Source organism: Schistocerca americana, chromosome 5 (assembly GCF_021461395.2).
Source record: "Schistocerca americana isolate TAMUIC-IGC-003095 chromosome 5, iqSchAmer2.1, whole genome shotgun sequence".
Taxonomy (NCBI): domain Eukaryota; kingdom Metazoa; phylum Arthropoda; class Insecta; order Orthoptera; family Acrididae; genus Schistocerca; species Schistocerca americana.
Genome location: NC_060123.1, coordinates 513,959,723 through 513,986,037, shown reverse-complemented (window position 1 = coordinate 513,986,037; position 26,315 = coordinate 513,959,723). Strand labels below are relative to the sequence as shown.

The 26,315-nt window shown below is 43.1% G+C and overlaps 1 protein-coding gene across 1 annotated transcript in view; it reads left to right on the top strand.

Moving 5' to 3' along the window:
* Positions 1-23,617, top strand: part of LOC124616478 (homeobox protein orthopedia-like) — a 235,100-nt gene extending 211,483 nt beyond the window's left edge. The window contains exon 5 of the mRNA XM_047144788.1: positions 23,536-23,617. Coding sequence (XP_047000744.1) covers positions 23,536-23,579 — 44 coding nt within the window. The 3' untranslated portion in view covers positions 23,580-23,617. The remainder of the gene's footprint in view (positions 1-23,535) is intronic.
* The last annotated feature ends 2,698 nt before the right edge of the window (positions 23,618-26,315 follow it).

Here is a 26,315-nt window from a genome sequence, read left to right as displayed (position 1 = left end):
ATTAAAAGAAAGGCGTTTTTCGCTGCGGCGGAATGTTCTCACGAAATTTCAATAACCAAATTTGTCTTCCGAATGCGAAAATATTTTATTGACGCCGACCTACGTAGGGAGAAACGGTCATTATAATAAAATAAGGGAAATCAGCTATGCTGAATACCTTGGTACACAGAGCAAGGACTATTTCGGACAGGGATCATCTCGGCTCCGAGATTAACCATCTGACGACGGTATTCAGTAAAAATGGATATTCCGATCGTGATATCAGATCTACTTTGGCGAAGAAACCTAGGAAGGATGCTGTTCGAACAGATGAAGAGTACCAACACATCGCGCGGCTACCATTCTGCGGTGCAACGACCAGCAAGATCGGCAGAGTCCTGAGCCGGCAGGGAATCAGACCAGTCTTCTGGCCACCTAGGAAGATTAAGGAGATGTTGCGGCCCGTGAAAGATAATCTTGGCCTGAGAGTGCCGGGAATGTACAGCATTCCTTGCGAGTGTGGCAAAAATTATGTGGGCCAGTCTATAAGAACTGTTGCCGATCGCTGTGTGGAACATCAGCGTCACCTGAAAAACAAGTATCTAGAAAAATCAGCGGTGGCTGAGCATAGTTTGTTAAATAAACATAAGATTTTATTCGATGAAACAAAACTACTTGCTCACGCTTCAAACTATTGGGACTCTGCCATCAGGGAAGCAGTTGAAATTAGACTCTGTGAAAATTATTTCACCAGAGACTCCGGTTATGCACTCAGCAATGCATGGAAGCGCGCAATTGATAAAGAAAGAGTGCAGAGGGAGACTTCTTACATTCCTCGCAGTTCTCCGTCTGTTGCGATGGATGGCGCTGCAAGCAACGCTGGATAAAGCGCGCAAAGAAAATCTACGGATATAGAGGCCGCCACCTCGGTACGCGCCGCTTTCACCGTGGCGTCATCCAGCCAATGAGAAGCCGTCCACTGCTTATAAAAGCGGAAGCCTCATCGTTCCACGACACGACTGGCAGCAGTTCCAAACGTGCTTCAACAACAGTGTGCGACCAACCCAGGTTGTTACTACCAGAGAAGCGATTGATGTGGCAGTCGCAGTACTCACGAAGAAGATTAACAGTGCGAAACAACGAGCACTCACGGAGCACCTGCAACAAGAAGTCAATTATGACGAGTTTCCACCACCACTGCAGGAACTTAAGACAAGGCGCAATCGATTTCGGAAACGATGGGTCCGTTACCGCCATCCGGATGATAGGCGGGAGATTCACAGACTAACCCGAGAACTCCGGCGGAAGGTTCAGGACTGGAAGCAACACACGTGGGAACTCAAAATGGACAACTTTCTATTACGCACCAAAGATGAATGGCGAATAGTTAAAAGTCTCAGACAGCAACAGCCACCCAAAAGGGCAATTCGAGGACCCCATGGCCTCTTGTACGACTCACTGGCGCAGGCGGAGGTGTATGCGGATACATACCAACAACAGATGTCTACGCCCCCCACGGAGGATGGAGATGATGCACTCCACCGTGCAGAAGAGGACACAGCGGCGGAATGGGAAGCTATTCGGGACGCTCCGACTAACACTATGCCCCGGCTGACAACGCCGGAGGAAATTCGGAGGATTATCAAGTATAGCAAAATCACCTCGCCTGGAACAGATAGAATCAGCAATACGGAATTGAAACACCTACCGAGAAAGCCTGTTGTGCTTCTCCCCCGGATAGTGAACAGCTGCCTCAGGACTGGATACTTCCCAGAGGCATGGAAGATTGCCAGAATAGTGCCAATACCAAAACCGGGCAAGGATCTCTCACACCCTGACAGCTACAGACCCATACGTTTACCGCCGACGCTGGGAAAGGTACTGGAACGTGTCCTACTGAAACGCATGCTGGACATCCTTGTGGCACACAACATCATCCGACCGGAGCAGTTTGGCTTCCAGGCGAAGCTATCGGCTGAGTTACAACTACTGCGCATCACGGAATCTATCCAAGACAATTTCAACAAGAAACGACATACTATTGGAGCCTTTGTCGATATAGAGAAGGCTTACGATAAAGTATGGCGACGCAACTTGATCGTCAGGCTCCGACGTACCACTCCACTACCAGACTGCTATTTAAAACTTCTCGACAATTTTCTTCAGTATCGCAGATCATATGTTCGCATTGATGACAAGAATTCAACAACACGGCCTGTCCTTGGAGGACTTCCACAAGGATCGGTCATATCTCCACTGCTGTTTAATTTATACATTAACGACATCCCGACGGTGCAACATGTTACTGCCAGTTTCTATGCCGACGACACAGCGCTCCTGACTGCAGGCACCAGAATGGACCACGTCGTCACGTGGATGCAGCGCCAACTAGATTTAGTGGACCACTGGACCCACAGGAACAAAATAACGGTCAATGCAGAGAAAACCAAAGTTATTGTCTTCACACGTCGGAGAGCCATCGTCAATGCACGCCTACGGATATCAGACCAGCCACTCCCCTGGGCAACAACTGTAAAATACCTGGGAGTGCATCTGGACGCCAAACTGTTGTATAGTCATCACATTATGGAGAAGAAGACGTCTGGCCTCAAAATGCTGGGAGCTCTCCTCCCATTTCTGGAGAGCTCATACCTCAGCCAATGCACGAAACTCCAGTTGTACCATGCCACAGTCGAACCATCTATTTTGTATGGATCGACCTCTTGGGGTACTACGTGTGCCACTAGCTACAAGAAGTTACAGGTTGTACAAAGCAGATGCCTACGATGGATCACTGGAGCCCAATGGTGGATCCGGAATCATGACATTCATCGAGCCTTAAGCGAATCTTACCTCTCAGACAAGGTCAAGGAGAAGGCACGAACCTTATTTCGGAAGTTGGATATGATACGTGACAGTACACCACAACTCACCACAGTAGGTACGGTAGAACCCTTACGCAACCACAAATATAAAGTACCGAAGGCGATAGTATTTGAGCCTCCGTAAATGAGATCCCTACGTAATTCTCCATAATTTAAGGACATATAGTCCTTTAGCAGTTCTACACACATGTTTTCAAACACACACCAAAAGCAGCGAGTTAAAGGACCCTTCTGTGCGCCCAAACTAAAGCTGAAAGAAGAATAAATAAATAAAGAGAAAATTTTTACCCTTTCCATTCCCTACAGAAGTAAAAATCAACGAAGTTGATCAGACTTCAGCACCGCGACACAGTCGGTTTTACCCCTGACGAAGATGACGGAGGTAGTCATCAAAAGCTTGGGGTGTTATCCAAATTTGACGCGGCAAGTAAAGCGAGAACTTTTTATGCAAGGGAAATCAGAGTTCGCACGAAAAGGTATAACTGCTTGTTTTTTTCCGCGCGCTGTCCGAGAGTGGCTTAACTACTTTGGAAATTTTGTAGGTAGAGTTTAGCTTCAGTGACTTTAGGTTTGTGTCCAGAGTGTTGTGTCCAATCGCTGTTTCTGCGTCTATTACCTCGCCCTATCATCTAAATCGCTCGTGTTTTATCCGCATATCAGGAACGGACGTTCAGTCACATTTCTCAGATTCTGTTTTCAATTCGTACTGCCACTAGAGTCTAGTCCTCCCATGCTCACGCGACTGGCTTCCCAGAGCACGTCAGCAGCTCCGGAGCTGCCTCCTCCGGCAGCCACCCGCCAGATCAGCCCGCAAGGCTCGGCGGACGCATTCCTGGTGGGACCGCGGGCTGGCGTGGCGCCCGGGGGCAGCCGACGCCACTTAGCACTGTTAGCGCCGCGCGTGACGTCACGGCAGCGGCCGTGTTTGCGTTCCCAGCGCCGCCCCGCGCCGGTCCTGGCGCTGCGATCGCCGGGCCGACTCGGCCACTGCGGGGAGGAGCGACTGCATAAGCAAGGGCTGGTGGTAACACTTTATGATCTAGCGTTATTCATGACTTCAAGTCCCATTCAAAAACCAGCATATAACATGTCGTTTGAGGCCTGACGGAACAGCGGCGCCCCCTTTATTCTCAGTTTGTTGCATTGTTAATTTATCGCAGAACTTTCGTGGATTTATTATCTGTGATTCCAGCTATAGAATACGTATCTATGGAACGAGCATAGTCTACTGCACATGTTCTCAACATCAAAACGTGTTAGTCACGTGACGTTTGGTCGACGCTGCTCCTGTACAACTTGCAGTAAGAGCGTAACTTGAATATTACACGTATTCGCCTCATTTTATATACGTTGCAGCACGTTCGAGTTTTAGTGACAGCTGTGGTGCGGTACTGTTGTTGCCAACCAGTTACTCTTCATAGATATGTACAACAAATGTTTAATTGTAAATGTCATATTGATGTGAGGCACTTCATATGTTGAAAAATATCGAGACACGGTATTATAAAGTCTTATATTGCACAGATAATTTCTGCAAGTTTATGGCCATTTGTTTACAAGTCGCGTGTTACATAAATTTGTATTTAGTGTATACATATTGGTGCTACGTTCACAAGCAGATAAAATTTATACACGATAGTATGATTAATTTCCTCCATTTTATGCAGATTCTCAAACTCTTCTGTGTACCTATTTGGTTCAAATAGCTCTGAGCACTATGGGACTTAACATCTAAGGTCATCAGTCCCCTAGACTTAGAACTACTTAAACCTAACTAAGGACAGCACACACATCCATGCTCGAGGCAGGATTCGAACCTGCGACCGTAGCAGCAGCGCGGTCCCGGACTGAAGCGCCTAGAACCGCTCGGCCACAACGGCCGGTTCCATCTAACTATTTATCAGTGAGACAGTGTCTTATACACTTTCATTGTATCGTAACTAATTGGAACAGATTCGACAATATGAGTCAGCGCAACAGGAAACTAAAAACATATTGTTGGCTGTTGCCTGTTTTATTATTACAAAATTCGAACATTTGCGACTGATTTCTGTGCGCTATACTGCTTAAAATGAATACAATCGCTCGGCACAACGGTTTCCCTATGGAATGAAACCTGATAAAATTTCGTGTTGCTTCATTACTCAAAGTCAGTTATTGTTAATTTGTGGGGCTGCGTTTTCATCTGTAAAAACTGAAGCGCCAAAGAAACTGGTATAGGCACACGTATTCAAATATAGAGATATGTAAACAATCAGAATACGGCGCTGCGGTCGGCAACGCCTATATGAGACAACAAATGTTTGGCCCAGTTGTTAGATCGGTTACTGCTGCTACAATGACAGGTTATCAAGATTTAAGTAAGTTCTGAACGTGGTGTTACAGTCGGCGCAAGAGCGATGGTACGCGGCATCCCCGAGGTAGCGATGAATTGGGGGATTTTCACGTAAGATCTGTTCACGAGTGAGCCACGAATAGCAGGAATTCGGTAAAACATCAAAACTCTGACATCACTGCGACCGAAAAAAGATCCTGCAAGAACGGGACCAACGACGACTGAAGAGACTCGTTCAACGTGATAGAAGTGCAACTATTTCACAACTTGCTACAAATTTCAATATTGGGCAATCAAAAAGCGTCAGCGTGCGAACCATTCAACGGAACATCATCGATCTGGGCATTCGCAGCCGAAGGCCCAATCGTGTACCATTGATGACTGCATTCACAAAGATTTACGCCTCGCCTTGGCCCATCAACACCGACATTGGACCGTTGATGACTGGCAACATGTTGTCTGGTCGGATCACTCTCGTTTCAAATTGTATCGAGTGGATGGACGGGTACGGGTATGGAGAAATCTCATGAATACATGCACCGTGCATGTCAGCAGGGGACTGTTCAAGCTGATGGAGGTTCTGCAGGGGTGTGAGGCGTGTCCAGTTGGTGTGATATGGGACCCCTGACACGTCTAGATACGACTCTGACAGGTGTTAGGTACGTAAGCATCCTGTCTGATCACCTGCATCCATTCATGTCCACTGTGCATTCCGACGGACGTGGCCAATCCCAGCAGGACAGTGCGACACCCTGCATGTTCACAATTGCTGCAGAGTGTCTGCCGGCACACTCTTCTGGGTTTAAACTCTTCCGCTGGCCGGACATGAACATTCTTCTGGTTTTAAACTCTTCCGCTGGCCAGACATGAACATTATTGAGCATATCTGGGATTCCTTGCAACGTACTGTTTAGAAGAGATCTTCACCCCATCCCTACTCTAACGGATTTACGGACAGCCCTGCAGGATTCATGGTGTCAGTTCTCTCCAGCAATACTTCAGACATTAGTCGAGTCCATACCACGTCGTGTTGCGGCACTTCTGCGTGCTCGCGGGGGTTACACGAAATTAGGCAGGTGTAGCAGTTTCTTTGGCTCTTCAGTGTAGGATCGCTTTGTTCCCGTCCGTCCGTTTATCTGTCTGTCCGACTGTTAAGAAACCTTTTTCTCAGGAACGGATTGACGTATCAAGTTCAATTTTGTATCTCACATTAAGATCTGTGGTTTCTTTCAGGTGTAAACATTTTAAGCTTTCTAGTCACTTCAACCAAATGATATGGCCATTTACGTCAATTATTTTGATACTCGAAAACTCTCTCATCAGAACCTATAGTGCATTTCCCGTCGACCTAGAATCATGAAATTTCGGAAGAAGCAGTATTTCACAGTGGAAATCAAGTGAAAAATCTGAAGCCTGTTGAACGGTAATTATATCACATAAAAATATAGTTTTTCGTTGGTCATACATCCGTCAGAAACATGATAGAAGAACATTACTGCATGCAGACATAAAATGTGAGCTATAGTAATGCTTTAGTAAGTAAATAAAAACGTTTTATTGAATCTTCTCTTTCCACATACATAAACTGAAGTCCCTTGTCTGCTTCTTTTTGTATATTCAGACTAGTCTGAGAAATTACTCTAGAGACTTTGTCACGTTCTTGAAATTCCTGAGACAAATATCTTGCCAGTATCGGCGTCAATAACAGGCAAAAATCGTTGAGATTCTCCATTCGCAGGATGGATGAACTCTATATATACGCAATTAAGCTATAATGGAACCCTCAGTGCGCAGGTCCTACTCACTCATAGCCAACTTTTTTCTTCTTCAGCTTACAGAAGTTTAACTGTGTTTACAAGCCAGATACGTTTCGCTTCTATTTATAAAGCATCTTCAAAGATCATTCTGGAACTACTGTATACATAATATTTCTATACAGTATGTTATCTGTAAATTAAAAGCAGTACTTTTTTTTAAATTTGGCGTACAATTTATTTACAGTGCATTTGCTTCTTGTTTACGTGTTCTGAGGTCCTCTGCTTTTTCTTTCGTTGTTAGCGAAGGCTGAAGTCAAGAAACCTAGTTGCACACTCACTTTTCGAACTTCTTCGGCTTTTGTGAACTAGCTTTTTCTTAAAAAAGCATTTGCACCTTTTCCCATTCAGTGCTCAGCACAGTGTTTTTGTTTATTCATTTCTTTTCTGTGTAAGTTGTGAGTATTGCCAGACTTACGAATACAGATTTTCCCTTTTTAAAGTTTACAAAAATTAAATCAGGAAAAACGCAAATGCAGCGTAAGAAAACGAGTGTTCATAAAAGTTGAAAAAAATCTAAAAGTGAATGTGCAGCCAGCCTTATTTAGACTTCAGCGTCCGGTAACAACGAAGAAAAAAAACGAAATAATAGACTTCTTAACAGGTAATTAAGGGGCATAAATACTGTAAGTAAATTTCACTCCAAATTTCTCGTGAAATACCGTTTTTAATCCGCAGATACCAAAATGAAGAGATGTACTGTATTATGTGCACCATATTTCCTGAATGACCAATCAAAATTCTTTACAATTAAAAGTGAAAAGCGTCTCGTGGAAAATAATCTTAAACTGCAATAATCTTAAGACGGAAAACCAATAGTAATTTATATATAACAGCGGATGTGAAGGATAGCCATAATAGCTTCTTAAACGCGGCGTCACCTCCCGGCGTGTCATTTTCCTCTGTCGCCAGCAGCCGTTGTATTCAACAAACGCTCTCGTATGTGTCTGGCAAGATTCCAGCGAAGGATGACTTTACAGACGATCTCTTCCCGGTTGGCTTCCGCCTGTTCACCTTCTGGAAATTTCCTTGTTGCTCTTTGTTATTATGCACGTACACCACGAACATGCTGACACTCAAGTATTTCCCACGTAACACACTGAAGCGCCGAAGAATCTGTTGTCGCATGCGTATTCAAATACAGACATGTGTAGACAGGCAGAATATGACAATGCGGTCAACAACGCCTATATTAGACAAGTGTCTGGCGCAGTTCTGAAATCGGTTACTGCTGCTACAGTGGCAGTTTATCAAGATTTAAGTGAGTTTGAACGTGATGTTATAGTCTGTGCACAAGCGACGGGACACAGCATCTCCGAGGTAGCGATGAAGAAGGGATTTTCCCGTTCGACCATTTCACGAGTGTACCATGAATATCGGGAATCCGGTAAAACATCAAATCTCCGACATCGCTGCGGCCGGAAAAAGGTCCTGCAAGAACGGGTCCAACGACGACTGAAAAGAATCCTTCAACGTGACAGAAGTACATCCCTTCCGCAAATTGCTGCAGATTTCAATGCCGGCCATCAACAAGTGTCAGTGTGCGAACCATTCAACGAAACATCATCGATCTGAGGTTTTGGAGCAGAAGGCCCACTCGTGTATCCTTGATGACTGCACGACACAAAGCTTTACGCCCTGCCTGGGCTCGTCAACACCGACATTGGACTGTTGATTACTGGAAACATGCTACATGGTCGGACCAGTATCGTTTAAAATTGTATCGAGCGGATGGACGTGTACGGGTATGGAGACAACCTCATGAATCCAAGCACCCTGCATATCAGCAGGGGACTGTTCAAGCTGGTGGAGGCTCTGTTATGGTGTGAGGCGTGTGCGGTTGGAGTGATATCGGACCTCTGATAGTCTAGATACGAATCTGACACGTGAAAGGTAGGTAAGCATCCTGTCAGATCACCTGCATCCATTCATGTCCATTGTGCATTCCGACGGACTTGGGCAATTTCAGCAGGACACTGCAACACCCCACACGTCAGAGTAGCTCCAGGAACACTCTTCTGGGTTTAAACACTTCTACTGGCCACGAAACTCCCTAGACATGAACAGTATTAAACGTGTCTGGTATGCCGTGCAACGTGTTGTTCAGAAGAGATCTCAGCCCCATTGTACTCTTACAGATTTGTAAACAGCCCTGCAGTATTCATGGAGTCCATTCCCTCCAGCACTACTTCAGACATTGATCGAGTCCATGCCACGTCGTGTTCGGCACTTCTGGGTGCTCGCGTGGGCCCTACACGATATGAGACAGGTGTACCAGTTTATTTGGCTGTTCAGTATATATGCACCGGGTTGCCGATCATAGGTAGACTGAATACTTCCGTTTCAACCTTGTGTAGCTGAATAACGAGAAAAACGTCTCGAATACTAAGAAATAAGAGCAAAGTTTTAACTAAAACCTCCTGAAAGATTTTACTTCGAATAAACAGGACTCTATTTTAAATGAACTTACATCGTTTACTGAACGCGGTAGTTCCAAAAATAAAGCTTGAATTCCGGAAATAAAGATAGCTCAAAAGGTATGAGATGAAATTGTTACATTTATTTAGCGCAACACATAGTAAAGCTATGTTAACTTGCAGCTACTAGCGTAGATAGTCACGAAGTTAGTATCAGTCAGTTCGTGTGTAAGCCAATTATAAGTGCTTCAGTTTTTCAAAGTATAAAACAAAATAAAGTTATATGGATAAAAGTTTCGGATAATACTATAAAATTTCCAACTTTAATTTCATTGTTCCATCCTATCACTACCGCTCTTACATCAATGTGCCTTCTGTTCTTTAGCAGTTATCTCTCAACATAGCTGATTTCTGGCACACTGGTTTGTTCAGCGGACATTAAGTGCTCGACGATGGGTGAATTTAACGAGTCTTTTCAGCACGTTGTGCTGAAGCATGAGATGAAATGTAGTTGAAATGAGGAATACAAGGCTCAGCATGAACCAAATACGACAATAGGTCCAGGAAAAAGTTTATGTTCGTATTTGGAAAATATTTGAAACGTGCAGAACGGATGAGTCACTCGGTTGTTACAACTGACAAAGTGAGTGTGCTTGCGCTGACCATCAATACATCTTCATCGGAAGTGTATGCAACTTTCCTCGCCGTGAAAAGTGTCTGGGTAGCAATATTCCTCCCCAGAGCTTTCCGAACACACCTAGCGTCGTACAGGCCGCTTAATTACTGTTCAAAATAATTATCCACGAACCGATACAATTGTGTTAGATTTGTGTTGTCTTGCAGAATGATATCGTTAGCTATTGCACTAGAATAAAGATAACTTTCTTTTGTGAATATACATTTAGTATCACAACTTTCATTTTAGGTTACGTATTTTCACTTTTCGTGAAGAAGCAGCATTATCAACCATAAAATGGGACATAAATTCCTACTTTTCCTATGAATAGTTCACGATGTAAATTTGATGTCGTAATTATTTCTTATGTGACGAAAAAACCTTTAAAATAGAGCGCTTATTTTTCACAGCTAGAATTTCTGAAAAGTCTCGCAAAGCAACCGATTTCAACAATCAATGGTCATTTCCAGGAAACAAACGCAAGCCTCTTACATGTACAATACCTTAACGAAGTACGTCTGTATATCTATTGTTTGCTGATGACGGCTGAATGATTGAAAAGAACTTGGCGTCAACGACGAGGTTATTAGAGATGGAACACAATTTTGGTTTGAAGATGAAATCCGGCTGTGCCCTTTCAAACGAACAATACGGACAACAAATAAATAATAATTAAAAAACAGACAAATGCGAATATAATTCGCGCTCTGTGGGTTCCATACAAACTTAATAATGTGTATAGATAGTAATACTGATTTCGTGGGGCTCGGTGGCCTGCTACAAGTCTTCTACATCTACATATATACTCCGCAATCCACCATACGGTGCGTGGCGGAGGATACCTCGTACCACAACTAGCATCTTCTCTCCCTGTTCCACTTCCAAACAGAACGAGGGAAAAAGGACTCCTTATATGCCTCTGTACGAGCCCTAATCTCTCTTATCTGATCTTTTTGGTCTTTCCGCGAAATATAAGTTGGCGGCAGTAAAATTGTACTGCAGTCAGCCTCAAACGCTGGATCTCTAAATTTCCTCAGTAGCGATTCACGAAAAGAACGCCTCCTTTCCTCCAGGGACTCCCACCCGAGTCCTGAAGCATTTCCGTAACACTCGCGTGATGATCAAACCTACCTGTAACAAATCTAGCAGCCCGCCTCTGAATTGCTACTATGTCCTCCCTCAATCCGACCTGATAGGGATCCCAAACGCTCGAGCAGTACTCAAGAATAGGTCGTATTAGTGTTTTATAAGCGGTCTCCTTTACAGATGAACCACATCTTGCCAAAATTTCTACCAACGAACCGAAGACGACTATCCGCCTTCCCCACAACTGCCATTACATGCTTGTCCCACTTCATATCGCTCTGCAATGTTACGCCCAAATATTTAATCGACGTTACTGCGTCAAGCGCTACACTACTAATGGAGTATTGAAACATAACGGGATTCTTTTTCCTATTCATCTGCATTAATTTACATTTATCTATATTTAGAGTTAGCTGCCATTCTTTACACCAATCACAAATCCTGTCAAAGTCATCTTGTATCCTCCTACAGTCACTCAACGACTACACCTTCCCGTACACCACAGCATCATCAGCAAACAGCCGCACATTGCTATCCACCCTATCCAAAAGATCGTTTATGTAGATAGAAAACAACAGCGGACCTACCACACTTCCCTGGGACACTCCAGATGATACCCTCACCTTCGATGAACACTCACCATCGAGGACAACGTACTGGGTTTTATTACTTAAGAAGTCTTCTAGCCACTCACATATTTTGGAACCAATCCCATATGCTCGTACCTTTGTTAGGAGTCTTCAGTGGGGCACCGAGTCAAACGCTTTCCGGAAGTCAAGGCGTATGGCATCCTTCTGATACCTTTCATCCATAGTTCGCAAGATATCATGTGAAAAAAGAGCAAGTTGCGTTTCGCAGGAGCGATGCTTTCTAAAGCCGTGCTGATGCATGGACAGCAACTTCTCTGTCTCAAGGAAATTCATTATATTAGAACTGAGAATATGTTCGAGAATCCTGCAACAAACCGATGTTAAGGATACTGGTCTATAATTTTGAGGATCCATCCTTCTGCCCCTCTTATATACAGGCATCACCTGCGCTTTTTTCCAGTCGCCCGGGACTTTACGTTGGGCAAGAGATACGCGATAAATGCAAGCTGTTGGACGCAAATTCTCCGACCTGCGTGTCCCTAATCTACCCCAGTTATCCAAGCGTGGAAACGGGGCCCCGAAGTTTAACGTGGAATACAAACCACGTATTGCTTCTGGAAACTCCTCACGTCGTTGTGAGTTCAAGGCTAGGTTAAAATAAAGACTGAAAAAGTCGTGGGTCGACTGAGAATCGATCCCGCGATCTTTCAGTTTCCCAGGTCCCCGCTTTACTCCTATGCCACCACGCCCATCTCCAGGTTTTCATGAGAGAGTTTGCGAGTATCAAAAATGTGACTTGGATGGCCATTTCTTTTGATTTCATTGACTTAGAAGCTTCAATTATTTACAGCGCTAAGGCTCCGTGGACTTTAGTACCTGACACAAATTTCATCTTGATCCTATATACATTCTGACAAAATGGGATCTTAACCGACGGACGGACAGGTAGACGGACAACAAATTGTAAAAAATGTCTTTTATATTATATAATTACAAATTAACAATTTTCGGGTATTTTCTTTGTACTGTGAAAACTTGCTTCATGATTGTAGTTAAACGGAAAATATTCTATAGGTTTTGATGGGAGTTTGAGGGTATCGAAATGTGTGACATAAATAGCCGTATCTCTTGATTGCATTGACATAGACGCTTAAACTTTTCACATCGCCAAGGACCGCAGACCTCAGTATGTTACGTAAATTTCAACTTGATATTCTACCAGTTCCCGAGAAAAACAGAGCTTAGCGGTCGGACTGACAGACACACGGATAACAAAGCGATCCAAAGAATTCCGTTTTCACTGCTTGAGGTATGTTATCCTAATAAAATGATTGTTCGTAGCCGTAACTGGAAACGAAAGTGTTTAATATGACGATTTAGGGAAATCAAGGAAAATCTAAATCCGAATTGCTGGCTGGAGATTTGAACTGCCGTACATCCGCGAATACCAGCGAAATATCTTGCCGCTGCACCATATCGCTCGGATCTTATGTTGTGAAACGGTTCATTGATTGTGCCAGTAAAACATACTTTGCAGCGACCAGTACAAGATATCTAACAACTCGTAATCAATTTTTTGTTCAAGGAAGCCGCTTCATGTCTCTGTTTAGGCTAACAACATTATTCTTCATACGGGAACAATTCAGTGTTAGATTGATATTTCCAAAGATATGACACATTACTTGCGTTGCATTTCCAGAGGCATGCGGTCGGTGAATTTCTTGGAGAATTTGTAATTTAATTTCTTTTCTTGTGTTTTGTTTAAGGTGTTGCCTCCCTCAGCAGTCACCTAAAAATAGAAGTGATACTTGTTGCCGAAAGTTTCTGCAGAAATAACGACTTGTTTCGCCATAACATCTGAGCTGAATTGAAATTAACGCATACGAGTTGTCCGTGAAAATTAAGCGTTCATTTAGAACTATACTGTCTGTGGTCTAATACGCGGTTAGAAGTCGAGAAGAAGCAATTCTGATGTTCGCTATTCCTCGAGAGATAATAGGATTAAGGGACTGCTCTGTGAGTGGGCACAGAAGGCTGATGGAAGCTCCAACCAGCGTCTGTATCGATTAAAACCGCCGCCATATTAATGCAGGACTCAACGGGCAGTTTGGAACGCGCACGCAGCAAGGCCTGTAACTTATCGATTTCACAAAACCCGTAAAAGAAATTACCGTTGCGTGGGAATTTCAATGTCTTTTATTTACTTGTAGCTCGGCCAGTGTTCTTTTCACTCATTTGACTGGCAATTATCCGTACGTCACTAGCTAAATAGATTGTAACATTAAGGAGCGTTCAGTGTTTTCATTCATTTGGCTGAGAGTTATCCATATGTTACTAGTTAGGTACTGGGATGGTGCAGAAGCTCATAGCATTTTTCCATAAGTTTAATAAACACGACAGATACACATAACAGATGTAAGTCATCACTAGTACATTCTCATTCACTATTTACAACAGTCTGCCAACGCGGAGGTAGCTTTCGGATTCCGCGACTGCAGAAACCACACGGATTTTGAGGCGAAGAACTCGTCGAGCCAGTTCGGAACGCATCTTCATCCGCAAAAGGAAGTTCCTTTAAGGTTCTTCGATAGAGAGCAGGAAAAGTGAAAGTCTGAGGGCGTAAGATCAGGTGAATAAAGTGGATGCGGAATTACTTCCCAACCCAATTCCTGTTCAGTGTTTCCTGTCAGTCTAGAAAAATGCGTTCGAGCGTTATCGTGGAGTAACATCACTTCACGTCGTCTTCCTGGTCGTTGTTCTTGGACTACGTCTCCACTATTCCACTCTCATCAAACTGATCAAAGTATCCGTACACTTGCAACAGCATGCGCTAGCAATGTGTTCCAAAACGCTGCGCAAAAAATAGGAGAGAGGTTTCGATCCACGGACCTCTGGGTTATGAGCCCAGCACGCTTCCACCAGTTGAGACCTGGTAGTCAAGTGAAGGCAGGATTCGGTTACGATTGTGGACGGGGCCGTTATCAGTTACTATTGGTTGCCTTTTACAATTACACACAATTTATTTTAAACCAGTAATTCCAGACTCAACAAAAAATTAAAAAAATACCACATGTTATTAATGAAGGAATAAACAACAGTGTAAATAATAGTGTTTTCAGTGGGTTGCAATTTAGCAAATCACTATTAAACACAGATACAACAGATAATGTTTTAAAAGCAAGCCACTGTTATCTGCGCAGAGGGCCTTACACGCCAGGAATAGCAATAAATTAAGAATTGTTTAAAACTTGCTGCAACTTACAAATTACAGGTATTGAAATATTAAATGCAAGTCGCCACAAACACATATGACGGCGTCAGACGCCAGGAATGGCAGTAAATAAGGTTTTAAAGGCTTACTGCGTAAATACCAATACCAAATTAGAATTTTGAGGCAAGCGACCACAATCACGGCTGAAGGCCTCACACGCAAAAATTTCAATAAATTGAGAATTGTTTAAGAACTCGCTGCAATTTACAACTTACAGGTGTTGAAATATTAGGGTAAGTTCCCACAAACACAGCAGAAGGCGTCAGACGTCAGGAATGGCAGTAAATAAGGTTTTATGGCTAAAATACAAATACCCAATTAGAATTTTAAGGCAAATGACCACAATCACAGCTGAAGGCCTTACACGTCAGGAAAGGCAATAATATTTTTAAGAAAAGTTTCTGAAACCTGCGGTAAAACAGCAAATACAATAGCAAAAGTTAGTTAAAAAAACAAGCAACTGATTCAGACGGTGCTCCAGGAATCGACCTCTGAGAAGGTCTGTCAACAAATACTTTCGCGAGCGATGACATAGGCAGCCAAGAGTTGCATTCACTTCACAAGATGGTAACTCAGACTAGTGGCAGTCTAACGAATGACTAATGATAATCTTGCTGAAACTACGTGATGTCCAATAAATCAAATGCAATGATGGAACAATACGCCAAAGCCGGAACCGGCGGTCTGCACTACGTACCCAGGAAACTGTGTTTAGAGTGCCCAGAACGAGAAAGGAACCACTAACACCAGACTAGAAAGCACTCCACACGCTGCTCTTCACCTGAGCGACACTACGAGCAGGAACACGAACCCAAGTCACTGGAAAATCGCGAGATATCACAATGGTGGAGGTTTCTCTACTCTGATTGAAATGCAATCTTACAGCTTGCTGGATCCGGTTTACGATGAGGTCGTGCACCCTCGTGACCACAGCCCTTCCATCCGGCAATCCATGCATGCCACCAGCGGTCCTGGCATGTTGGCACACTGCACGGACCTAGCTCCTCCTGAGTCCCCAACCGAACTAGCCCACTCACACGGCCCGGAAAAACAACGACGTCGCCCAAAAGATAGGGCAACAGTTACTACATATCGATAACCACCGCTGCTGTCACTAGTGGACAGGCAACGCTTACGAAACCGAGTGGTGCCAGTGAACACGAGAAGAAGACAAACAACCGCAACCATGCCAACTAAACGAAACCGTCTGGCCTCCAACAGAGAGCGGAAACCTGCAAACAGCATCAAGGCAAGCCGCAGCACGCTCAACTGACACATAAACTTCTTTTCTTGTGAGTGACATACGGTGCTGTAGCAGAGATAAGAAGGGTACCAGCAGAAAAATGTCACTATCGGAGAACAAAAATGGCGAATATGCTGCTGTTTAGAAGACTCTGGCCGGCCGCGGTGGTCTAGCGGTTCTGGCGCTGCAGTCCGGAACCGCGGGACTGCTACGGTCGCAGGTTCGAATCCTGCCTCGGGCATGGGTGTGTGTGATGTCCTTAGGTTAGTTAGGTTTAAGTAGTTCTAAGTTCTAGGGGACTTATGACCTAAGATGTTGAGTCCCATAGTGCTCAGAGCCATTTGAACCATTTTTAGAAGACTCTGAAAAATATGGTACCAGCTGCCTTCTTCAACACCTTCAAAAATTTTCCCAAAAACTTTAGCTTGCGAATATGTTGGAACTTTCTTGTGCTGAGAGAGAAGGAGGTAGTCGCAGTGGGAAAGAAACGGAAAAGTAATAAATATTGGAAGATAGTAGAGAGTGTTTGTGGCGTAGAAAGACCAAAGGAGTGTGTGAGGGAGAGGGACATAGTGGCCGTGGAACATAGTTGACAGTGATAGAATAGTGCTAGAAAAAGAGTGAAGGAGACAGTACCAGTGAAAAAGGAATAAAGAAAAGGACAAAGTGGAAGTGGCTAAGAGTCAATGACAATGATAATAGGAAGAGAGAGATAGTGGCAGTGAGAAGAGTCGGCAGTAGTGGGAAGGAATGAACCAGACAGTAGCAGAAAGAGAGAGCAAGAGGGATACAGTGACAGTGAAAAGAGACAGTAGTAGTAGCACGGAACAAAGGAGACTGGCTATAAGACAGTTACAGTTAGAGGCACAAAGACAGATAATGACAATGTGTCGAGTTTGAATAAGTGGGTGCATGGGTATGAGCGACTTACAGCGATGGACTGGTGGGTGTGAGACAGTTACAATTAAAGGAGCTTGTCGGAATGAGATGATGATTGCATGTTAAAACGAGCGCGAATATGTTGGCATGCCAAAAGTTTGGGGAAATTTTTGAAGGTACTGAGGATGGTAGAATGAATCAGCTGGTACCCCTCTTTTCAGTCAGAATCTTTTATTTAAGCTGGAGGATATTCGGGTTTTTGTGCTGCAATAGGAGCATTTTTACACTGGTTGGTTCTTGCACGTTCCAGAAACTGTATGCGCTTAACAAACCTTCATGGCAGCTGCTTCAGAGTTGCTCCAGTCTCAACACATCCTACAAAAACCATCTATTTTATTTCAGTCATCAAAAGAACCTTTACCAATGAGTAAACCGTTCTTCAAAACTCCGATATTCATTTCATCTCTGGCGTACAAGCGACGTTAGCGGAGTAACTACAGTGCCTGCTTGTACTAAAAGCTGTGAACAACACCCGAGCATTCCATCTGTCAATTGTGGGCAGCAAGTATTAAGTAGTGGCCGTACGGCCGTGCTGTGTAAACGCTGTTTTGTCGTAAATCGCATATCTAAATCAGGTGTTCAAGGCGATATCCAGAATTTTTTGAAAAAGAGAGAAGTGTACGCAAAGTTTGTCCCAAACACGCGACTCAACAACGACGCGTGGGCGCCGGCCGCAACTTGAATACAATATTCGAACAATTCTTTTCTGGAAAAAATCAACACGGGAGACAAGACTTAGTGTTACGTTTATGAACCTACCACAAAAATACACAGTGCGCAAAGTTACGTGAAAGGTCAACGCTTTGACGACGTAATCGACGTTCAAGCCAATGTACCGTGCTAGTTGAAGAACATCCCAAATGACTTTTCTGGCAGTACCACTTCTCAATTTTTTTTTTAAACTGACAGTGCGTGTTCCCTGGAAGTGACAGTGGCATCATGTACATCTACATCTATGATCTATGGTCTGAGAAGCGCTATGAAGTGAGTGAATGGCAGAGGGTACTTCTTATTACGGCTTCTTCCCGTTCCTTTCGTATATCGAGTACGGGAAGAATGATTGCTCAGAAATCCTGTGCGCTTTGAAATTAATCTAATGTTGTCTCCCGGTATCTACAGGAGCGATTCGTGGGGGACTATCTACAGCTACATGACTACTCTGCAATTCATAATTAAGTGCCTGGCAGAGACTTCTTCGAGCCATCTTCAAGTATTTCTCTACTGTTCCACTCGAAAAGCGCGCAGGAAAAACGAACACTTAAATCTTCCCGTGCGAGCTCTTATTTCTCTTACTTTACTGTGATGATCATTTCTCCCTATCTAGATGGGCGCTAACAAAATACTTTTTACACTCTGAGGAGAAAGATGGTGATTGAAATTTCATGACAAGATCCTGTGGCAACAAAAAACGCCTTTGTTTTAATAATTGCCACCCTAGTTCGCGTATCATACCTGTGACACTTTCTCCTCTGTTTCGCTATAATACAAAACGAACTGCTTTTTTTTGTACCTTTTTGAGGTCCTCCGTCAGTCCTATCTAATGTGGATCCCTCACCGCATCGCAGTACTCCAGAAGAGATCGTACAAGCCCGCAATGTAAGCAGTCTCTTTAGTAGACATGTTGCATTTTCCAAGTGTTGTGCGAATAAATCGCAGTCTTTGGTTTGTTTTAAACCACAATATTATCTATATGATCGTTCCAATTTCCGTTATTCGTAACTGTAATCCTTAAGTATTTATTTGAATGTTCAGCCTTTAAATTTTTGTGATTTATCGCGTAACCGAAATTCAGCGGACTCATTTTAGTACTCAAGTCGATGACTTCATACCACTCATTATTCAGAGCCAGTTACCACTATCCGCATCATACAGATATCTTTTATAAATCATTTTCCAATTGGTTTTGATCATCTGATGACTTTACAAGTCTAAATTACAGCAACATCTGCAAACAATGTAACAGGGCTGCTCAAATTGTCTCCTAAATCTTTTATATAATCAGCATAGAGCATATAACATTTCCTCCACCTCCTCCTCCTCCTCTTCATCCCACTCTCTGTCCATTTCCTTCCCCCTTCTTCCTGCCCATCTCCTCCTTCCCCCTCTTTGTCTAACTCCTCCTCCTCCCTTTTTCGCCACGATATCGCCCCCACACCAATAGGAGGCCGGTGGTTCTAACCTCTACAGCTTTTTGTTTTCAAATCATTCTAGGGATTTAGGATGAGCTTTTTATCCGTGGCTTGTCCACGTACTCACCTGTATTATATATTCACATATACTCGTATTTAACAAGTTTCACACGTATTTCCACACATATTTCACCTGTGTGTCTAGCGAATTTGACCCTGAAGTTTTATTTTCACGCAACTCAATGTTTATGACGTATATCCTGAAATATGTGTCGTACAGTGATATAATTTTGCAGGGACGTTTAGTGGAATATGTGACTAGTGCCTGCAAAATGTGTAGTGAACAGAGATCTGCATCTACGTGATTACTCTGGTATTCACAATATAGTGCCTGGCACAGGGTTCAATGAACCACCTTCAAGCTGTCTCTCTACCGTTCCACTCTCGAACGGCACACGGGAAAAACGAGCACTTAAAGTTTTCTGTGCGAGCCCTCATTTCTCTTATTTTATAGTGATGGTCATTTCTCGCTATCAGAACGTTTTCGCAATCGGAGGAGAAAACTGGTGATTGAAATTCCATGAGAAGATCCCATCACAACGGAAAACGCCTTTGTTTTAATTATTGCCACTCCAATTCTAGATACTGTCTGTGGCACCATCTCCCCTATTTCGCGATAATACAAAACGAGCTGCCATTCTTTGTACTTTTTCGATGTCGTCCGTCAGTCCCACCTGATGCGGATCCCACACCGCACAGCAATACTTCGGAATAGGTTGGTTGGTTGGTTTGGGGAAGACCAGACAGCTTGGTCATCGGTCTCATCGGATTACGGAAGGATGGGGAAGGAAGTCGGCCGTGCCCTTTCAGAGGAACCATCCCGGCATTTGCCTGGAATGATTTAGGGAAATCACGGAAAACCTAAATCAGGATGGCCGGACGCGGGATTGAACCGTCGTCCTTCCGAATGCGGGTCCAGTGTCTAACCACTGCGCCACCTCGCTCGGTCTTCGAAATAGGGCGGACCAGCGTGGTGTAAGCAATCTCTTTAGTAGACCTGTTCTGAGTGTTCTGCCAATGAACCGCAGTCTTTGGTTTGCTGTACCCACAACATTATCTGTGTGATCGTTCCAGTTTAGGTTATTTGTAATTGTAGTCCCCCATGCATTTAGTTGAATTTACAGCCTTCAGACTTGTGTGACTTATCGCGTAATCGAAATTTAGCTGATTTCTTTTAGTACTCAATTGGGTAACTTCACACTTTTCTTTATTTAGGGTCAACTGCCACTTTGCGCACCATACAGGTATCTTATCTAAATCATTTTGCAAGTCGTTTTGTTCATCTGATAACTTTACAAGACGGTAAATGACAGCATCATCTGCAAACAATCTGAGACGGCTACTGAGATATTCTCCTATGTCGTTAATATAGATCAGGAACAGTATAGGGCCTATAACATTTCGTTGGGGAATGCCGGCTATTACTTCTGCTTACTCGATGCCTTTCCGTCTATTACTACGAACTGCAGTCTTTCTGACAGGAAATCACGAGTCGCACAACTGGGGCGATATTCCATAGGCACGAAGTTTGGTTAGAAGACGCTTGTGAGGAACGGTGTCGAAAGCCTTCTAGAAATCTAAAAATATGGAATCAATTTGACATCCCCTGTCGATAGCACTCATTACTGCATGAATATAAAGCACTAGTTGTGTTTCGCAAGAACGATATTTTCTGAATCCTTGCTGACTATGTGTCAATAAATCGCTTCCTTCGAGTTACTTCATAATGTTCGAATACAGTATATGTTCCAAAACACTACTGAAAATCGACGTTAGATATATGGGCCTGTAGTTCAACGGATTACTCCTACTTCCCTTTCTTGGTTATTGGTGTGACTTGTGCAATTTTCCAGTCCTTAGGTACGGATCTTTCTGTGAGCGAGCGGTTGTATATAATTGCTAAATATTTAGCTATTTTATCAGCATACTCTGAGAGGAACCTGACTGGTATACAATCTGGACCGGAGGCCTTGCCTTTATTAAGTGATTTAAGCTGCTTCGTTACTCCGAGGATGTCTACTTCTATGTTTCTCATCTTCGCAGTTGTTCTTGATTGGAATTCAGGAATATTTACTTTTTCTTCTTTGGTGAAGGAGTTTTGGAAAACCGTGTTTAACAACCCCGCTTTAGTGGCACCGTTATCAGTTACTTCACCGTTGTTATCTCGCAGTGAAGGTATTGATCGCGTCTTGCCACTAGTGGGGCTTTATGTATGACCAGAATCCCTTTGGGTCTTCTGACAGACTGTGGAAAATGATTAAAAGCACTCGCATTGAAGTACGCGCTTTATTTCGAACTTCTGCAAATCTTTGTCAGTCGTGGGGATTTTGCGTCCTTTTAAATTATTGCATGCTTTTTCGCTGCTTGTGCGCAGCGATCTGAACAATTTTGTGCACCATGGAGGATCACTACCATCACTTATTAATTTATGTGGAATATATCTCTCAATTGCTGTCGATACTATCTCTTTGAAATCATCCCACAACTTTTCTACGCTTACATGATCAGATCGGAAGGAGTGAGACTGTCCCTTAAAAAGACGTTAAGAGCATTTTTATCAGCCTTTTGTAAATAGATATACTTTGCGTTTCTTTTTGATGGTTGTAGGTGTTACGGTATTCAGCCTAGCAGCAACTGCCTTGTGGTCGCTAATCCCTGTATTCGTCACGATACTCACCCTTGTCCAGGATTATTTGTTGCTACGAGGTCAAGTACATTTTCGCAACCATTTACCCTTCTAGTGGGCTCATGAACTAATTGTCCAAAATAATTTTCTAAGATAGTAGTAAAGAGGTAATAACTTCAAAGATCGTGCATGATGCAGCAGGTTCTTACTTATCTCAGTGTATTTGACATCATACCTCCTGAACTATGAAACGAACAAGGATATAATTTTTGCGAGACATTCAATGTGTATGTGAATACTGTCTGCAACATGTGTCACGAAGGATTAGTAGTAAAGAAGATATAAATTAAAACGTCATGATTCATGCGGCAGTTTTACTGCGCGAACAGCAAAAATGTAGTAAGCGATAAACTTATTTCCATTTCATCATTTTGTGGAGGTTGTCAGCGAGAAAAAGTTTCATAAAAGTTTGAAATTATGTGTAAAGCTTGTTATAAGTCACCATGTACCCTCATCCACAAGTACAGGATTAATAAAGAGTAGATATTCGGACGTCGTGGGCTTTTCCAGACAGTGAGTAATGTGTGTACGAAGTTTGCTTTAATTCGGTCCAGTGGTTTAGTAGGAGATGTGGAAAATACATCCGTCTTTATAATATGTATGGATTTATCCGAGTCCAAAAAGCACTAAAACACGTTATAATCCTAAAAATACAATCTGATATTAATGACTGAATGCACACTTCGTGAATCCCGTGTTCAGCAGCCAGAATGGCGGAATCATTCGCTGCAAACAAGTATTTCAATCACTGGTTCGCTATTGCGAGTCCTGCCTTGCCCCACACAAACTTCATCATCACTGATACCCTATTTCTTCAGATTAGCTTGCACCTTGTCTGTTGACGGTCTTCCAAGTCCCATATTGGAGATGCGGGCCTGATAGTAGCTTCTCTTTTATTCTCCATAATCGTCTGGAGGACTTCGTTCCCCACATCTCAGGTAGGCGGGCGTCCGCTGACGTTGAAATTGGTGGATTTTTTTTTCTGGATTTCAGTCGTAATGGATAAAAACGAATTCCAAACAAAAGAGGCCTCGGATCGGTTTCTTAATTCTTCTGTTCAGTCTCTGCCGCTACGTGTCTTCTGACACCTGTGGGTGTACTCCCAAGAATGGAAAGACCTTATCGACTCGAGTTAGTATCAAAAACGGTACTCCATCCCACAAAACTGACATCCGGCATCTGTAAAACACAACGCATGCACGTTTTCATACTTGGATTCAACATTCTGGCGGTTACACCGGTTACCAATGTACCAGCATTCCACATTTGCAATGTGTTACCTGCAATGTTAATCACTTAAATATGTCGCCTAGACAAATATATTTCAGAAATTTCATTACTTTACACTAATTATTTTTTGATGTTGCGATTTTTTTCCTTATACTGCGCTACACATGTGACGTCTTTCCGTTGTTCTGTCGACAGATCCGGTCTTCTACGGGCACGAAGGCAATGACGCCCTCAACTGAGAGCCAGCGCCGTGGCTAGTGCGCCGGTTCGACTAGCGCCCTCCTCGCCGCTGCTGCAAGAGGAACCACGGCAACAATGACCAGCGTTTCATCGGAGGGAACGTGTGCCCAGGCCGGCCGGCGTGGTGACGTCAGTGAAGTGCGCGTGACGCCGGCGTCCGGCGACGGGGACCTGTCTAAGTGTTAGCGGCGTGTTGCGATGCCTCTCCCCCCGGGAACCGCCGGGCTTATCGACAATTTAGAGGACATACTAGCAACACGTTTCAGTTAGGTTCTGAGAATTTGTCGATTTATTAGCTGGATGTTCTTTATAAAACCATCGATGGGACTGCCACAATTGAAACTAAAGTACGTGTACGCCTTACATATTTATATTCAACCCTCGAGAAATTGAGTCAGAACGTCTTCGACTAAAATAGCCTGTAATCTGTAAGGCGTCACACGGAGAGCACTGCATTCTTTCATGTTTTGTAGGAGAGTAAGTGACCTGTCTCATATTTGAATTAGTTCTTACATCTTACCAAAGAGTCTTGATTTCTGTAAACGTTTTAGACATGTGTGTTAGTTGCAGTACTTACTATTATTTTCGTGTCCAGGGCAGTACTGCACAGTTATTTACAAATTCAAAATAACACATTACAATCAGCACTATACAATACAACATTGACAATACATACACTGGACTTCGTGCCTGTCATATTGATTTTTAAGCTTAAAATTCGCCAGTCTTGATTGCTGGGACATTCTCTGAAATCAGGTCCTCCAGCGTGCTGGCTTCGCACAACTTCGGGCAGACCAAGAGGTGTTCACCGTGTTGAAGCTCTCGACATTCGCAGGTTGCATCTCCAGTGATGTGGACCCATCCCTTCAAGTTATGCTTGTGCCACTTCACTCCAGTTCGCAGTCTGTTCAGTCTTCCACGTCTGGTAGGATAGTTGGAAACAGCAGCGATTTCTTCCTTTAAGGTTTGGTCGTTACTACCAGTGGCCTTGTTTCTCCACGTTTCTATTTGACGAGCGGAAGGTGATACTGTAATTGCTTCAGTTTTCCGAAGAAAGCTGTCTCCCTGAAGATCGCTCCGCTGATAATATGCCATCACAGACTACCGGGTGTACCCTGGGCCACGTTAGGAATTATCTTAGCGGCAGAACCTTCCACCACCAGGACGGCAACAAAAATGAGTTGCAATAATTTCTTACTCTCTTAAGACAATACAAGATTGAAACTTAAGAGCGAATCTTTGTAAATTAAAACATCTGTACAAATCGTCGTCACTCTTATCTTATGATAGCAAGGTTTCCGGATCAACTTATTTACGATTATATGTAAAAGTGGCAAGGCCTCTCACACAATATAAAAGAGTATAGGTGCACATTTTTCGAATTGTCTATTGGAGAAGCTTTTTTTCTTTTGAACAAAAGACAACAGTACACTAAGAGTGGAGTTCGTTTCCCCATGAACTCCACAGGTAAAGCATAGTGAACTGGAGTAGTGGTTAGGCACTCGACACATATTTGGAAGGATGACGTTTCAACCTGTCTGTATGTTCAGATTTATGTTTTCAGTGATTTCCTTGACTCGCCGAAGACGAGTACCGGGATGATTTCTTTAAAAGGACTTGGCTGATTTCCTTCTTCATCACTAACCAATCCGAGCTTGTGCTCCGTCCCTCGTCCCTAATGATTTCGCCGTCGACGTGTCGTTAACCCCCCCCCCCCCCCATCTTCCTTCCTTCGTTTTTCCTCCCGCATAGAAACGAAACTATCGACTTGCTCATATGCCATGAATGTTGTGGAAAGTCTTTCAAGTTCTAGTGTTTTCACCAGTTCACTACCCACATACTTAATTTAATGAAATACGTGAAAATATTTCATTCTGCTATTCCTGTAATGCTAATTTTTTCTATTTGTACTTTCGTGACCCTTCTCTATAGGGTGATCTAATAGAAACAGCCTATGTAAGATGGTAACACTAGGAGTAAATTACTAAGAATGACAAGTCTGTTAAATTGTGGTTCAGTAAACGGCAAAGCTCATATATCAGATTTGCAACACACGAGTTTATAAAGAAGTGTTCGTAAGTGTAGCGTACAATATACTAAACGCATAGCTTCCACATACACGCTAATTTTTTTAAACCTAGATATTGCGTGTTAATTTCCATTTTGATTTCTTAAAGAGTGGTTAAAATACAAATGAATTACTGCAAAGTCTTTGTATTTTTGTATTTTCAAGATATGAGTCGGTGTGTAAATCATCTACAGCAGGTACAGCGAAAAAAGGTTGTCAGCTTCTTCATAAAGGCTTCCGCAATTTGAAACTCGTGCACGACGAACATTCTACGCTGAAATAAGAGTTTGACTGATACAACTAATTATGAAGTTTTGGACTCCGGAATGAATAAAGGAAGTAAATCAAATAGTGTGTGTTTAGTAATTTATTTGTGTTTTAACAGCCAAATATTTTTATCGTCAATCCGATTGCTGTAGTCCCTAGGCTGTTCTTGACGAAATTAGGATACAGCTCAACAAAAAATCATTATAACAAGCTAGTTCTCTAGCGTAATTGGTTAGCATAATTTTTATGACTCTGGAAAAGCTTCAGATTATGAATCAGAACAGGCGATGCAACATTTCTAAGGTACTTTTCTAAAGTACTTGTACTGAAAAGATTTATCATGAAAATGTAAGATACATCCGAAACAATGAGCTGCTGGTTCGTGGAAACTACGTTTTTG